The sequence below is a fragment of the Myxocyprinus asiaticus genome, chromosome 31, assembly GCF_019703515.2.
Source record: "Myxocyprinus asiaticus isolate MX2 ecotype Aquarium Trade chromosome 31, UBuf_Myxa_2, whole genome shotgun sequence".
Taxonomy (NCBI): domain Eukaryota; kingdom Metazoa; phylum Chordata; class Actinopteri; order Cypriniformes; family Catostomidae; genus Myxocyprinus; species Myxocyprinus asiaticus.
The window spans coordinates 20730094-20746150 of NC_059374.1; the positions used below are offsets into that span (position 1 = coordinate 20730094).

Here is a 16057-nt window from a genome sequence, read left to right on the forward strand (position 1 = left end):
TTTAAGACCATGAGAAACATTTAAGTCAAGTGACCCCAAACTTTTGAACGGCAGTGTATATATAGTTTTTGCTTTGTTTTGTTTCTTTTGGTTTTGCTGTAAAACAGGACCAGGACATTTTCTTGACAGGTTTCGTGAGAATCACCTAATAAACATCCTCATGAGGTTTTTAATGGCTCGCTCTTCTCACCATCATGGCCTGAGTTAAGCAAATGTTCTCCAAGGTCACAGCCGAACACCCTTTCTTTCAGGATCCCTCGCTGTTTCAGCTTCTGTTTGGTGGGACGTGATTTCATGAACGTGCGCAGAAATGTGATCAGCTTGCCGTGCTTCTTAGACACTACGAGATAATAGAATACCAACGCTTTAAAACCAATGCTGAAGGCTAAAAACAAATTGTACCTATACGCTGAGGCTGATGTTATTTTACAATGAATAAAAACTAATCAACATTTGGGCAAAATGTGCACACCTGGCTTGGCCAATGAGTTGGTCACATTTGAGGGGATTTTTTCACTAATTAGTTCCACACATTCAGAAGGAAAAAATCCAACCTGTGAATACAGAGAGAGAGAGAGAGAGAGAGAGAGAGAGAGAGAAACTAGACTTAAAATAACTGATATTCAATATAACATCTCATTTCATTTCAACAAGATCTCTAAATCTCTTAAAGGGATAGTTCGCCCAAAAATTCTCTCAACATTACTCACCCTGATGTTGTTCCAAACCAACATGACTTCTTTTTTCACCATTCACTTTCATTGCATCTTTTTTCCATTCATGAAAATAAATGGTGACTGAGGCTAACATTCTGCCTAACATTCCACCTTTTGTGTTGCACAAAAAAAAAAAAAAAAAAAAAAAATCATATGTGTTTGGAACAACATGAGGGTGAATAAATGATGACAGCATGTTTATTTTTGAATGAACAATCCCTTTAAGGATACAGCTAATATTAAGTCTGTAAATCACCACAGTTTATAACATTTAAAATCTTGCAGCAGCACAATAAAACAGTATTTATGGACCTGTGTATCGGTAGCAATTACTTTACAACACGTTTATCACCAATTACATTCCTCCTTTATCAGCAGTAAAGAAACATAATGAGCTGATGTTTTGACTCAGACGTGACATAAAAGCTGCAAAAACAAGTCTCAAATGTATACAAAACCTGATTCGAAAGAGATTCTAACTCACATGGGCCATTTAATGAAATTACAGATACAGTGGCACAGACTGCCATGAAACAAGACAAAAATAAGGTGACTTCATTATGAAAAATGTGAAAACACATAAAAATGTAAATAAATTAACAAAAAAAAGATATAAAAATCTGACAAAATCATTTGTAAAATAATAATAAAAAATAACAATAAAAACTTTAACAAAAGCAGTTCAGAAAAAGTAAAGATATACACCATTTCCATCTCAACGCAGTATATTAAACCCACCTGAAATCCATGTTTACCCCTCCACCAGCCAGTGTCTTCTTTAGGAGGCATATCGATCACTGATACTATGTCTCCAACCTTTAGAGGAGAGAATGAGCTTCAATAAATAATGATATAAAAATTGACTGTGCCCTCAAATTCACATTTAATGGTGAAGACAACAAAATTTAATAAAAGGAATACCTCAAAAGAAAGTTCATCTGCTGCTTGGGCAATGTAGCGCTTAATGACATGGGCTGCAGCTACAGCAGGAACATTGATGGATGATTCATCATGAACCAGCAGGTGGTTCCCTTTGTTGTCGATCTAAGAAGGTGAAGGAGAAGGGATTGTTCACCCAAAAATGAAAATTCTGTTAATTTCTCACCCATCATTTTCTTTTTCCATGGAACTCAAAAGGAGATGTTAGGTGGAATGTGAGCCACAGTCGCCATTTACTTTAAAGGGATAGTTCCCCCCAAAAATGAAAATTCTATATTTATTCTGCTGAACATAAACAAAGATTAGAAGATGTAGAAGAATATCTCAGCTATTTTGGTCCTAACAATGAAAATGAATGGTGACCAGACCTATGAAGCTCCAAAAATCATATAAAGGCCACATACAAGTAATCCATATGACTCCAGTGGTTAAATCCATGTCTTCAAAAGCAATTCTTAAATATCAATATTTAAGTCCTTTTTCACCATAAATCTCCACTTTCACTTTCAAAATGTGGAAGAATGTGAAAGTGGAGATTTATAGTAAAAAAAAAAAAAAAAAAAAAAAAAGGACTTCAATACTGATTTGTTTGTCACCCACACCTATCATATCACTTCTGAATATATGGATTTAACCACTGGAGTCTTATGGAATACTTTTATGTGGCCTTTATGTGATTTTTGGAGCTTCAAAAGGTTTGGTCACTACTCGCACTGCATGGACCAACAGAGCAGAGATATTCTTCTAAAAATCTTAATTTGTGTTCAGCAGAAGAAAGTCATACACATCTGGGATGGCATGAGGGTGAGTAAATGATGACAGAATATTCATTTTTGGGTGAACTATCCCTTTAAATGTATAGGAAATAGAAACTGTCAACAACATTTTACAAAGTTTTTCCTAAAGGTATGTCCTAATTTCTTTTTGTCTTGGTTTCATAATTTTGCCTATATCATTTACTAAGTAAGCAACTTGTTTGATTGAATGCTTTGAGACAAGTTGAGTCAGGTGTCTTTTATCCTTCTTAATGACTAACAGCAAATAAGAGACTGGGTGTGAATGGGTGTATTATTATGCATCAAAGTCCGACGTCTGACATACTTTAAAATGGGATTATGATTCATTACCTGTCCTGAGAAATTTATTGTTGTTAAAATACATGAAACTCTCCAACTGCGTTTATGTTAAATACACCGTGGCAGTTGGGCATGGCCAATTTACTAACCAATCAGCTCTATATTAAAGAGGTAGGACTTGGGCAGGCAGCCACAAGAAGCTTTCAGGTGAAATGTAGGTTAAAGAGTGGGAGTGACTGATATACCTCCATCCACGTGAGTGCTGGCCCACAGTTGATCTTGTTATCAGCGACGGCTGACAGACGGGAAATGTATGCCGTTAGCATCTGGGAAAGTGTCTGTGGAGACAAAAAAAGAGAAAGAGAGAGAGAGATTCCTTAAGGAATAGTTCACCCAAAAATGACAATTCTGTCATTATTTACTCCTCATCTTTGTCCAAACCTGTATGTTATTTTTTCCATTGAACACAAAAGGAGAGAAACTTAACACAGCTCTTGCCAAACAGCAAAATTTAATAATGATAGATATAGCAGATATTCTCCAATATGGACGAAAATCACCACCATAAAAGTATCATAAAAGTAGTCCATGCAACTTGCTATATTCAGATGCTTCTGAAGCTATACGATAAGTTACCAAAAAGTCATTGTGATTTTTTTGTCGTTTACACACCATTTTCGAATCTGTCCACATTTGCAATCTAGACCCAAGCTTGTGGTGAAGAATACCAGTAAATTTTGGTCTATTACTCGCACAAAGCTTATAATATGGCTGCCAGTGTTTTATAAACAAGAGGCATGTTTCAATAGTCTAAAAATAGTGCCTTTGAGACATAAGATCTTGATTCATTCTAAAACAATGTCTTCATTGTGCATTGACACTAAAATCCCAGCATGAATTGAAGGTAGGCAGCATACACAGTTTTTAAGCTGGCACTATACATGAGGTGTACATACCTCGGCTTTGTCTTTGAGGTTGTCTATTCGAGGAAGTTCAGGAAGCTGAGAGAACCTTCTGTCATAGATACAAAGGTGAAGGTGTTTGTCCAGGACACGGAACTCTTCATATGAACGCCTCACTGTCCACATACGACCCTAAGACATATGAGCAGCAGTAAGACTGAATAATGCAAGAATATTTATTGTGAATAAAGGAAAGAGAGAAGGTTAGATTCACCTTTAAATCTCCTTGAGAATACTTTAGAATTGGACGACAGTTGGAAAATATTTAAAGACTACATAAAATCGCTTGACAAGCACAGTTTTCTTTCCTGTGTTGATATACCTCCAAGTGACCTGTTTGGGACACGCCCCACTCTGTATTTTCATTTTCATATGTAATTATGTAAAGCAGTCCTACCAACAGATAGTCGTGTGGATGGTATATATAATACAGTTGAATGCAAATCTCTCTTTTGGTTGACACTTTACATCCCTTGCATGATACATACCGGCATAACGACCAGCTCTTATTCATACTAAAAGTTATTTGGTTAAGAAGGCTGGTATCAGTTGTAGGTTTTATATCTGTTGTATGGAGATATATTTCTTATAGCTGGAAAATGAGATTTTTCTCAGTGGAGAGGCATGTTTCACTATCAGCAGAGCAGGGTTCCTCTAAATCCTTTCAGCTCACACACACTCACCCACACACACCCACACACACCCACACACACACACACACACACACACACACACACACATATATATATATATAGAATTCTTTGGGCAGTGTGTGGAAAACAGTATAATTCCCTTACAGTGCACAAACCTGCCCTTTGTTTTAACAAAGTCACCAGTATTTCCATTTTCTGCGTTGAGTCTTCATCTTGTCCTGACAATGTAAATCTGCTCTGAACATTTTTGCTTTTACTTAAAAACCAGATGCATTCCATGAAACGATGAATTGCTGAGCATACTGCATGCGGTTGGCCTGCTTTTTAGATCTGAACCTCTTAAAAGTCTTTTTATAACTTCCCCCTTTTTTCAAGCATGGCAGCGAGGCTAAGCTTTTGCTCTGTTGCCATCACACAGTCAGGGCTACGGGTTTTTTTCTCTTTTAGTCGTTTTATCTGTGAGGTATGACCTTACCTGGCATGATATCTGCACCAGATACACACACTCCTTTGTGTCCAGGCCATTGTGTATGAGGTCGTTCTGATCCTCAGCAAAAGACAGCTGTGGGGGCAGAGAGAGAGACAGACAGTGAATTTTTTTTTTTAATTATAATATACTCAAATAAACATTATACAGTCAAAGGCAGACTATTAAAAACAATATATAGTTTAATTTATTCAAAACCACCACTAGAGCCACTACAATAAAATGTTCTTGGATAATATCAGGACATAAAACAGAATAACAGAAATAGAAGCATTTACAGCAAGAATGTGTGTGTGTGTGTGTGTGTGTGTGTGTGTGTGTGTACAGGTTTGGGTGGTTTACGAGGACATATTTTTATGTTACAAACTGGTAATTACAAGGGTATTATGCTATAAATGTGGTTTATGAGGACATTTCTAGTGTCCCCATAATTCAAATCACTTAAAAAAAAAAAAAAAAAAAAGAAAAAAAAAGAAAGAAAGAAAAAACATACTAAGCAATTTTTGGTTTTTTTATGTAAAATGCAGAAAGTTTTTTGTGAGGGTTAGGTTTAGGGGTAGGGTTAGGTTTAGGGGATATAATCTATATTTCGTACAGTATAAAAATCATTATGTCTATGGAGAGTCCTCAGAGTGTGTTTGTGTGTGTGTACCTCACAAGTACATGTAAGCAAATAAATTCACCGTAAAACACAAATTGTTAAAGGGGCAATGGGGTACATCACCATTAAAACTGGACCAGAACTTAAAAGGAATATTCCCAAAACATAGTTTTCCCTTCTAAAAAAAAAAAAAAAAAATAACATCTTAACCCAGGCTAAGGTGGTCTACTGGTCTCAAGATGGTCTCCAAGCCTGGCCAAGCTCGTACTCAGCTGAATTAGCTTGACAGCCAGTTGGTCTGCCAACCTAACAAGCTGAAATGTGCCAGAAAACCTCTCTAAAATCAGCCAACAGATGGGCCTGATAAGTCTGGAAGACCAGAAAAAAACAACAAACCATCTTATGCTGGTTCAAGACAATTTTCTCCAGCAAAGTTAGGCTTCAGTGCAACTTCAAGTGTTGTCCTCCAAAGTTTGACAAGTTTATATGTTGAGTTTCCTTTGTAAATGACCACAACATCTACTTTGTCCATGCAAATGTGATCTAAACCTCATTCCCAAAAGGTGATGTGAGTCAGGGTTCATTTGCATATGATATGAATAAACTAGTTCATGCCTCTGCAAACTTCACACAGAGGAAGTGCTGTCTTTGAAGTGTCTGCTGTAATTTACCTCTCTGCATCATCTCAGTAATGCAGACTCACAATGCATCATTCAATACACACACACACACACACACACACCAGCCCTCCAAATCAAAGACTTTTAATTGATAGAATGCAGATCTAACACTTAGCCACATCAAAGGTGCATTAAACAAATTGATTACGAATTGAAAGCATTGATTATTTATGACTAGAACTAACATAAACTACACAAGGCTTAATGACCTACTTTACCAATGCAGTTCAGTACTGTAATGCGCAATCTGCAGTGTAAACACCTGATATGTGGATCTGTCACTATCAATCACCTAAGCACAAAATATCGACCGGAATTCCATTAAAATAATGGACATTAATGCAAACCTTTTTACATCCTAATGCATCTACAGTACTTAAATTAGAAAAACAAAGTTCAACAAATACTGGTTACAAAACACGAATGAATTCTTCTTTAATATTGTGTTATTTTGTCGCTTTTATTTTACAGTTATATTAATAATACTTAAAGTATAATATCAAAACAATAACAAAGATTGTGTAAAACTAGGGATGCACTGATGTATCAGCTGCCGATATTTATCGGCCAAGTATTGAGCAAATTAAAACCATCGGCATTTCGGTAATAAGCATGAAAACACCTATTTGGTGGATTTCTGAATAATTAGTCACATACTTGGTAAAAACTCTGTGAATTCAAATGTTCAGTTCAAAAATAATAATAGCCACAATATGTAGAAGGGTTGGCACTATTAAGAACATGAAATATATAAAAAAGGTGGTCTCGTTCTCATGTTAATGCGGAAAAAACGCCATAAACGGACGTGGCAGTTGTGAAAGCGGCACTTACCTATAGGCTACATGATGAGGGAAACAATTCAAAACACTTTGAAACCAGCAGACTTTGACTTCTGAGATATCGGTATGATATTCATTAATGCTGCATGATTGGTTGAATTAAGATTGAAATCACAATATGGCCTTGTGCGATTACTAAATCTTATAAGCTGCGTTTTAAACTGCAAAATTACCATATCATATTTAGTAATTTTTTTTAGCTTTTTAATCTTTTTATCTTCTATTCATCTTTTATTGTGTCTTTCTTTAAAATTTTGGCCTGTCATCATGTGTTCAACAGAACCAATGTTCAGCCGAAATTATTTATTGTTAGAACAGTGAAAAGCTTTTGTACCTCTTTGTAATTTTTGTAAGCATTCCTAAGTAAAACAGTGATCTGATGAACAAATGAGGTAACCTAAGTTGCAAAATATCGGTATTGACAGTTTTTTGTTAAAATCGGTATCGGTATCTGCCAAAAAGTTTCATCCTTATATCAGTGCAGCCCTATGTAAAACATTATGCAAAAAAAAAATACAAATTAAAAATATAACGGATAGTTAACCAAAAAAATGACATTTTGACATTTACTCACCCTTAACTCTTTCCAAATCCACATGACTTTCTTCCATGGAGCACAAAAGGAGAAGTTAGGCAGAATATAAGAGAATGACAGACTCAGTCACCATTCAATTTCAAGGTATGGAAAAAAGATGAGTGAAGTAAATGGTGACTGAGGCAGTCTAGCCTTCTTCCCAACATCTACTTTTCTGCTCCATGGAAAAAAGAAAGTCATACAGGTTTGGAACAACATGAGGGTGAGAAATGATAACAGAATATTCATTTATGGGTGAACTATCCCTTCAGCAATTTTCATAAAACAGAAATAAAAGCATTTGCAGAAATAATACCTTTTAAATCTTTACACTAAAGGTCACTAGCTCTTAGTTAACAGTGACGTTTAAAGAATGTTTGTTACAAAACACAACTGAAAGCATAGAAACTGTTTAATATTGTGTTAGTCTGTAGTATTACTTTTACAGTTATAACAATAATACTTGTAAGTAAAAGTACAATGGCAGTTCTTAAACTGTAACACATTAAACAAAAATAAAGGTAAACTGCAAGAATTTCTATTTCCTCAAAGTAGATATAATTATTCCGATCTTGCCCCCATTTCTCATTTAATCTAAATGCATACTCACTGATATGCTGTCTACATCCTCTTCTGCCCAGTCCCATTCTGATACATGGTCTTACACCTGAGACTTTCCTTATTCAGCCTCTCTGCTGCTGTACAGAATCACATGCCCCCACAGACCAGCAGCCTGTGCTCAGTCTGCCCAGCTCATCAAAAACAAACAGGCGGATTTAGAGCAGGATGAAGATCGGCATGGCATTGCAGAAAAAAGGTGAGGCATCTTCATTTCCTGTCTGAAATGCGGCCGTTTTGCAGCATCCATCTCCTGCAGTGGATGGATGTGCATGCTACTGTCTCTAAATACAACGGAAGAACAGGACAAATATAGAAATGGAGTCCCCCACCCCACTCTTAGCCCCTCCCTGTGCTGGATGACAGCCCTCCCACTGAGTGTGCAGAGCGAAGCTGCACTAGCACAAACACTAAAGGGCTGATCTGAGAAAAGTGTAGTAGGGAAAGATGACCAGCAGGGCAGCATTGAAGCAAGCTATTTTAATATTCATGTTGGGGGGGTTGTGTAGGAGTATCCCAAATCCATTTAATGTCATTGCTGGAATGGTTTGTAGTTTATGGGACATCCCTAGAAACATTTAATTTCCTGCTACTTTCAGCAACATAGGTTTTGTAGTTGAGAGGCTTATTTCACTGACATTTAAAGACCCCATGAAATTGTTTGACGAACACAATTTTCTTTCCTGTGTTGTTGCATTTCCTACTGAAACAGGAAGTTAAAGTGGGACATATCAAAGCACTTGTTCTTTTTTCAAAATGGCATATAGCCTTTAGTTTAATGCTGCCTTTAAGTTATGTAAGAATGATCATATGTACAAGATAAATGTACGCAATGTTGTAATTACCAGTGGGAAACTCATGACAGAAGCAATGTGGTATTGATCATAAGTATCATGATCATAACTCTGCAATTTAGATTGTACACAGTTTGTGTAATGTTGATGACGAATAGCCAATTAAAGTTTCATAACGCTAGCTGAAAGGTCCTTTAAAAATTTAATCTGTTAGCCAATCAGCTCGCACACTCCATGGCCGAATCTTATAGGTCACATGTAATCTGTTAGTTGATTAACTTGCATACTCTCTCTGTCTAACATTTAAATAGTCTCAGCTGTTTGCTGGTATACTGGTATCACTGCAGCATGCTACCGGAGTTTTCTCTCTGAAACCCTCCTCCTCCCCAGCATCACCTCTCTAAATCTGTTTCAAGGGGATTGTATGTATGTCTAATTGTCCAGCAGCAGCATTTCCTACATGCTCAAAGCAGCAAGTCTTATGTATGTCTAATTGTGCAGCAGCAGCATGTCTTAAATGCTAAACACAGTGTGTCTGTATATGTTTTAGCAGTAGCAAGTCTTTGTACTTGCTCTGCAGCAGCAGCATAAACAGATTGAGTCCACCAAGACCAAACCTTCCAACTTATATCCATTATAACACATTAAAATTACTCTGAGAGCTTTCATGACTGATGGCAGCACGGGAATGAGAAAGTACATAGATAAGGCATTCATTACATATTTTTTACATTTTGTTGCACTAGCGCTAAAAAGATTCCTGTCTTAGTTGGGAAGTTTAAAAGGGAGAAAGAAATATGAGATTGCCCAACATGCCCATTTTATTCAGACTAAAATCACTTTGCACAATGTAATTATGATTTCTGAATTTGTAAGTAGGAACTACCCAGGAGGACATGAAGGCAGCATTTGACACACAACTATACCATCATTTGCAACTTATTATTGCTAGTTGGTGTGGTAAATGCTCTCATTCAAGAGGGGCAAATATTTGTATACAGGAGTCAAATATTTTTGGTCCATTTTCTGGGAAGAGAAAGAATGTACATTTTAAATTAATATATCTGCTAAAGTAAATTAAACTAAACTACTGTAAACTGAACAAAACTTCAATTTTGATTTCATGCGGTCTAAAAACTTAAATGCTGACGTGCAAACTCTCCACCCAGACCTCTATAACCTAACATGACAGGCTCATTCTAAACCACTGGTTTGGAAAATTCCTCTTGGCAAAGAATGCTGAAGGTTTTTCTTTGGCTGAATCTTTGAAAAAATCTTGTACAACAACCAAGTCAAATCTTAGAGTAATATTGAATAAAAGACATAAGAACATTTCTTCAGAATTTGCTGCAGCTGGTCTGTAGAGCTATTTGCATCTACTGTACAGGCTTGAGATGAAACGTTGAGTAAAAAGGTCAATGGCCACACCAGGACTAAACTGATGGTTTATGCCATAAAATCCAAGGATTAAAATTCCACTTGTGTAATAAATTACAGCATAAGGTTTTTTTGGAAAGAGGTAGCAATAATCCACGAGGAAATTCCTCAAGTTACATAAAAGCTAGGAGGAACCCAGTGATCATGTGTTGACCTTTCTCCTCCTCTGTCCTTGCTGGCTGGGGCTACAGTGCCATAAATTACATGAGGTTTCTCAGCAATCCAATTACATGTACTGCCATTTACACTACGTGCAAAGATGAACTGCAGGCTTATTGTCCATCTTTGAAATGAGACTAAATCCTAGAAGTTCAGAAATTAATCAGGTCCCACTTCAGGCAAAAATATGACCTAGAGTCCATTAATCCAGCAATGACCTAGAGTCCTTCATAATGCAGATCCTGGATCTCGATCCAATCAAAACACATTCTACAAGACTCTTGAATATGGGTTTTTGGTAATGCCATCTTGAAGCATTAGGCCCATTTCACACTGCATGCATAAGCAGTGTGTAAGCAAAGAATAGTGTAACTGTGGGCTAACATTGTGCTTTCAAACTGACAGCATTTCTGCAGTGCAACAAATCTGTAGCTCAATATACAGAAAATAATGTGATTTGGTGGGGGGGGGGGGGGGGGGTTACTACATTGATTTTTTCTCTTAATAACAGCCATAAATTATACATTGTTTTCAGGAGTTGGACATTAAGGAAGTCAAATTAAAATTCGAAATTCTAATATTTGTTAAATTTAACATTACAATTCAAAAATGCTTTAATTTTGGATGTGTGACAAGCACTGATGATGACTTACATTCTTTGGCTAAAACAGATGCAGTGCAATGAATAAAACAGAATGCGGCCGCATTAGCATTGGGTACATAGATACTGTATTTTGAATTAAAAACACTGTGGTACCGTTGGTATTATGAAGATTGAGTCCATGGTAGTACTTTGGCACAGGTATAGGCTACTGTGCAACACTAAGTTAATATAGAACCGTGATTTACAAATCACATGTCTAGTAGATTTCCCCCCATCTGAAATGTCTTTCAAATTAGAATATAATTGAATTTTTGTAAAATATCAGTGAAAAGTTCAAATTTTACATACGGATGACAGCCTTACTGGACATTGATTGTTATTACAAACTTGATCGTCATGAAATCAAATTCACATGAGGTTCACATTTACATCCAAATGGTAAATAATCTACACAGAATAGAACCCACACCACAAAGTGTAGCTATAAACTGATTAAATCATGTGGATTCAGTCAGATTTGCTGAATAAAAAGTGCTGTTAGTGTTTGTCACTGTGTTTAACTTACATCAAGCCAACTTGCATTAAGTTTATAATGAATTTTTCATTATAGTGTTCAGTAGGAATTACAGTAACCTGTGTAAATACAGTAACCTGTGAATACGGGCACCACAATAAATATGCATTGCTTTCATGTGCAGTGTAAACAGACCTTATAGATGCCATGATGCATTGTCTATGTGGATCAAGTTCAGATAACACAGGATATACAAGGAGAATAGAAAATCCCTTACACTGACCCAACACCCTCACAGGTCAGCAGTGTTTATATAACCTTCCAAAACCTGCACGATTTGGATCCATTCTAATAAAATGGTGAAGAGTGGGGAAGCCCTCCCCTGTCTGAGAGGATTTATAGCTGAGGAGATAGCGAGTTAATCAATGTTCCAAACAGCTGTTCATATGGAGGTGGAGGTGCTACTGGTCTCATATCAGTAAAGGCTTATTACTGCTTCCCTGCATTTGGCTCAGTATCTCCTCCATCTCTCTCTACCTCTCTTTTCCCTAGTAAGGTTGAGGCTCAGATACTAAAGGCTCCTCTGTAAACCTGAGCCAAGGAATGTGGAACATCCACAGCACCTTTTGAAATGCAACAAAGGACTGCATGAAGATGCAACAGAATGGATGTTAACCCAATACTCTACTCTAGAACCCACCACATACTAAAAAACAGGAAATGATTCTACAGTGGCCCAAAAAGTATTTAAACACTAAAGCCACACTTAAAAATGCATGAATGTCATTGCATAAGACAGAACCAGTCGTGTATCCTAGGGGGCACTTAGGGGTGGTTAACATTGGATGTGTTTTTGCATCTGACCGCGATGTTTTTGAATTGTTTTTCTATGTAAACATGCTCTATAGACTAGCGTTTTGACCACTGCACCATGTCCCACTGTACCAGTATACGGATGGGCAAGGAGGAGGCGGGAACCGGCTGAACAGTAAACAAAGTTTTAATGAGAAACTTTATCTTGCTCTCCCGCTAATCAGCTGATTCAGTGCCGGCCGTGCTCCATCACGGCTCGGCCACGCCCTCCTCCTCGTCACACTCACCATTTATTTAGCATGTCGCGCAACAACAAAAAAAACAGAACTCCAAATGTTAAAAACTTGTCTTGAAACGCCTGCGTTCTGCTCTATTCGTTGCACTGCGTCTAGATTTTTAAAGCGCAAGAATGCCTTAAGCAAAACATTAAGCAGGTTTTAAAATTAAATTAAGTAGAATTAAAATAGAATGAAATGCAAATAACTGCTATAGTCTAAGTGTAATTTTACTAATACATTCAATTTTCAATATGAATTAGGCCTCCCCATAAATATGAAATTCCTCTAATGTGTGACTGTGATTTTTTTAAAAACATTTTTATTGCAATTCAGTAAATTCTTTTCCTGTCATTCCAAATCAATTCCAATTTGGGGTGTGGCCAATTCAATTCAAATTCAAACTCATGAACTGAAAGGCAGCCAACCCTGGCACAACCCTGCTTGCATGTCCCATCTACCCTTAAACATGCAACACTATATTTAGCTCTGCAGTATTAATATTTGTATAGAATGAGATTAGATCACATAAGCGCACACCGGACAGACAAGGCTTTTGTATTGGCACTGTGGCATGAAATTGCTGCTATCTGATACGTCTTCATTGATATAGTATTGTCCCACTAGTATGTGCTTTGAAAATAACAATAGAGAAGAGGTAATGGAGAGGAACAGCCTTCATAAACACCAAAATTGTTATTTAATTGCCATGTTTGTGGTGGGAAAGTAGCTGTATTTCAATACAAGCCTGAATCTAGACTCCTCCAGCCCCCCAGCCTCTATGTGTTAGTGTGGCACACACAGGAGATTGAATGGTAACTTAAAGCACATTGCAGGAATCACTCAGAAGTCTCTGTGACCTTGAGATGTGAAACACACAGGATAATGGAGGCACCAACTTCCTGTTTCTCAGCTAGGACACCATACCCTGCTCAGTTTACATAGAAACCAACTCTCTGCTCCAGGGGGAGTTTTCAGAGAATAATAGAGTGAAAAGGGGCGCTGTGTTATTTAAAAGAGAACGATATCTGCTGCTCTCTGCTGGAACTCAAACAGTAAAACACAAAATCTGGCTTATATAAAGTACTGGGCCTGACACTGACTGTTACAACAATAAAAACAACAACAACAACAAATAACTTCAAATGAAATAAGATTAAACAGCTTTTATAATTACTGATACAACTTTTTTAATGAGGAATAAATTACTGAGTGCACCTTTAAAGGGGACACGCTATGGAAAACAGGATTTTCCTTGCTTGTTTTTGATAGATATACTCTAATATTCACAACGTAAAGCCCCCTCGCCAGTCCACCCAGCCCATCTTTGGAAACTAAGCTGCAAAAAAGCATAATTCAGAAATTGTCGTGGTTATGACATCAAAACCATGAAATGTTGATAATACATTTTTTTTTTTTAAATCTAGGTTACAGTGAGGCACTTACAATGGAGGTAAATGGGGCCAATCCATAAACATCAAAATACTAATGTTTCTAAAATATAGCCACATGACGTAAACAATATGCGTGTTAGCATGATTTTAGTGTGATAAAATCGTTTACTAACCTTTTCGGTATAAAGTTATATCCAATTTTACAACTTCATTGCAATGACACTGCAATGTTGTAAACCCTAATACATACATTTTAACAGAAGAACTAATGTAAGTGCTTTTATCAAATTATTAGCTTCAAATTTCTGCCTTTAAACCCTCCAAAAATTGGCCCCATTTAATTCCATTGTAAGTGTGCCTCACAGTAACCTCGACTTTTGCTTTTTTTTTCAAGAAAAGGAGGGACTGGGGGGCCTGGGTAGCTCAGCGAGTAAAGACGCTGACTACCACCCCTGGAGTCGCGAGTTCGAATCCATGGCATGCTGAGTGACTCCAGCCAGGTCTCCTAAGCAACCAAATTGGCCCGGTTGCTAGGGAGGGTAGTGTCACATGGGGCAACCTCCTCGTGGTCGCTATAATGTGGTTCTCGTTCTTGGTGGGGCGCGTGGTGAGTTGTACGTGGATTCCGCGGAGAATAGCGTGAAGCCTCCACACACGCTATGTCTCCCCGGTAACGCGGTAATGCGCAGATTGACGGTCTCAGACGTGGAGGCAACTGAGATTCGTCCTCTGCCACCCTGACTGAGGCGAGTCACTATGCCACCATGAGGACTTAGAGAGCACTGGGAATTGGGCATTCCAAATTAGGAAGAAAGGGGGAGAAAAAAAAAAAGAAAAAAAAGGATGGACTGGTCGAAATTATTTTTTGCAGTAATCAACATTATGCTACAAATGCTGTCGACTGAGCTTAAGTGGTATTGAACCTGGTATATTTCTTTACATATGACCACCCACATTTAAATATTAATGCATATTCAGTTTTCAGCAACTTGGCCTGTCTTGATGAGTTACTTTGTGAACTACGCCGGTTGTATACACATACGAAGAGGTTAGCTAATCATAAGCTAAATGTATGTAATTTACATACAGATGTCTTAACAGAACAGTAGCAAAAATAGACTGTTTAAAAAGTACCAGAGAGGGTAGAAAAACTGTTTTTGGTGCAAGAAGCCTTGACTAACATTTTAAGTGGACTTCAGGGAAAAATTAAAAAGTAGATTTAAAAAACAGATTATCATTAAAAGTTTAGAATATGGTCCCTTTAACAAATTTCTCAAGTTTGAGAAGTTCTAGTAGAGCCGTCAGTTAACAGATATTGCTATCATTCTGAAGAAATAAACAATGTTAATGCACAACATATGTATTAATCTGACAGTCTGGGGATGAGAAACAGTGATGATGAAATAAAAGCAGCTAGGCAAGATGCTTTTCAGTTTTAAGATGTTGTAGGGTAGCAATTGTCCTTACAAGGCCCAAAGACAATTGTTTGTAAAGTAAATCACAGCCTTAATTTCAACATGACTGATAATATGCAACAAGCCAAACTAAGACCACAGCCAAGAGTCTAATTAACACATTCCCTTCAAACATGGGTGAACATGGTCTTCAGCAGGACTTCATTTAATGTAAAACCCTCACCTGAACAGAGCCAAAGTCAACATTCTCATAGTGGAAGTGAGCACATTCTGCAAGCCTGGGAAAATGGCCTTTGGTAAAGGACAGTCTGCGAAATAAAAGAACTAATTAGCATTTAGCTCCGTATGTCTGAGAGATAGAAAAAGACAAAGAAAACTCAATAGAAACCTTTCCTTTAAAGGGATAGTTCACCTAGACATGAAAATTATTCACTTTCATTATATTAAAAAAAGATGCAATGAAAGTAAAAGTTGATTAAGACTAACATCACTTTTGTGCTCCATGGA

The 16057-nt window shown here is 37.2% G+C and overlaps 1 protein-coding gene across 2 annotated transcripts in view; it reads right to left on the bottom strand.

Annotated features, from left to right (window-relative positions):
- Positions 1 to 16057, bottom strand: part of arhgap32a (Rho GTPase activating protein 32a) — a 41135-nt gene that overhangs the window by 13254 nt on the left and 11824 nt on the right. The window contains exons 5-12 of one of the 2 annotated variants that reach the window (XM_051665849.1): positions 15774 to 15858; positions 4822 to 4908; positions 3688 to 3825; positions 2977 to 3069; positions 1638 to 1760; positions 1455 to 1532; positions 473 to 554; positions 191 to 340 (exon numbers count right to left, since the gene is read on the bottom strand). In XM_051665849.1, the coding sequence (XP_051521809.1) occupies positions 191 to 340; positions 473 to 554; positions 1455 to 1532; positions 1638 to 1760; positions 2977 to 3069; positions 3688 to 3825; positions 4822 to 4908; positions 15774 to 15858 (836 nt within the window). Of the gene's footprint in view, positions 1 to 190; positions 341 to 472; positions 555 to 1454; positions 1533 to 1637; positions 1761 to 2976; positions 3070 to 3687; positions 3826 to 4821; positions 4909 to 8137; positions 8391 to 15773; positions 15859 to 16057 lie in introns of those variants that run through there. The other variant, XM_051665850.1, reaches the window with a different exon arrangement.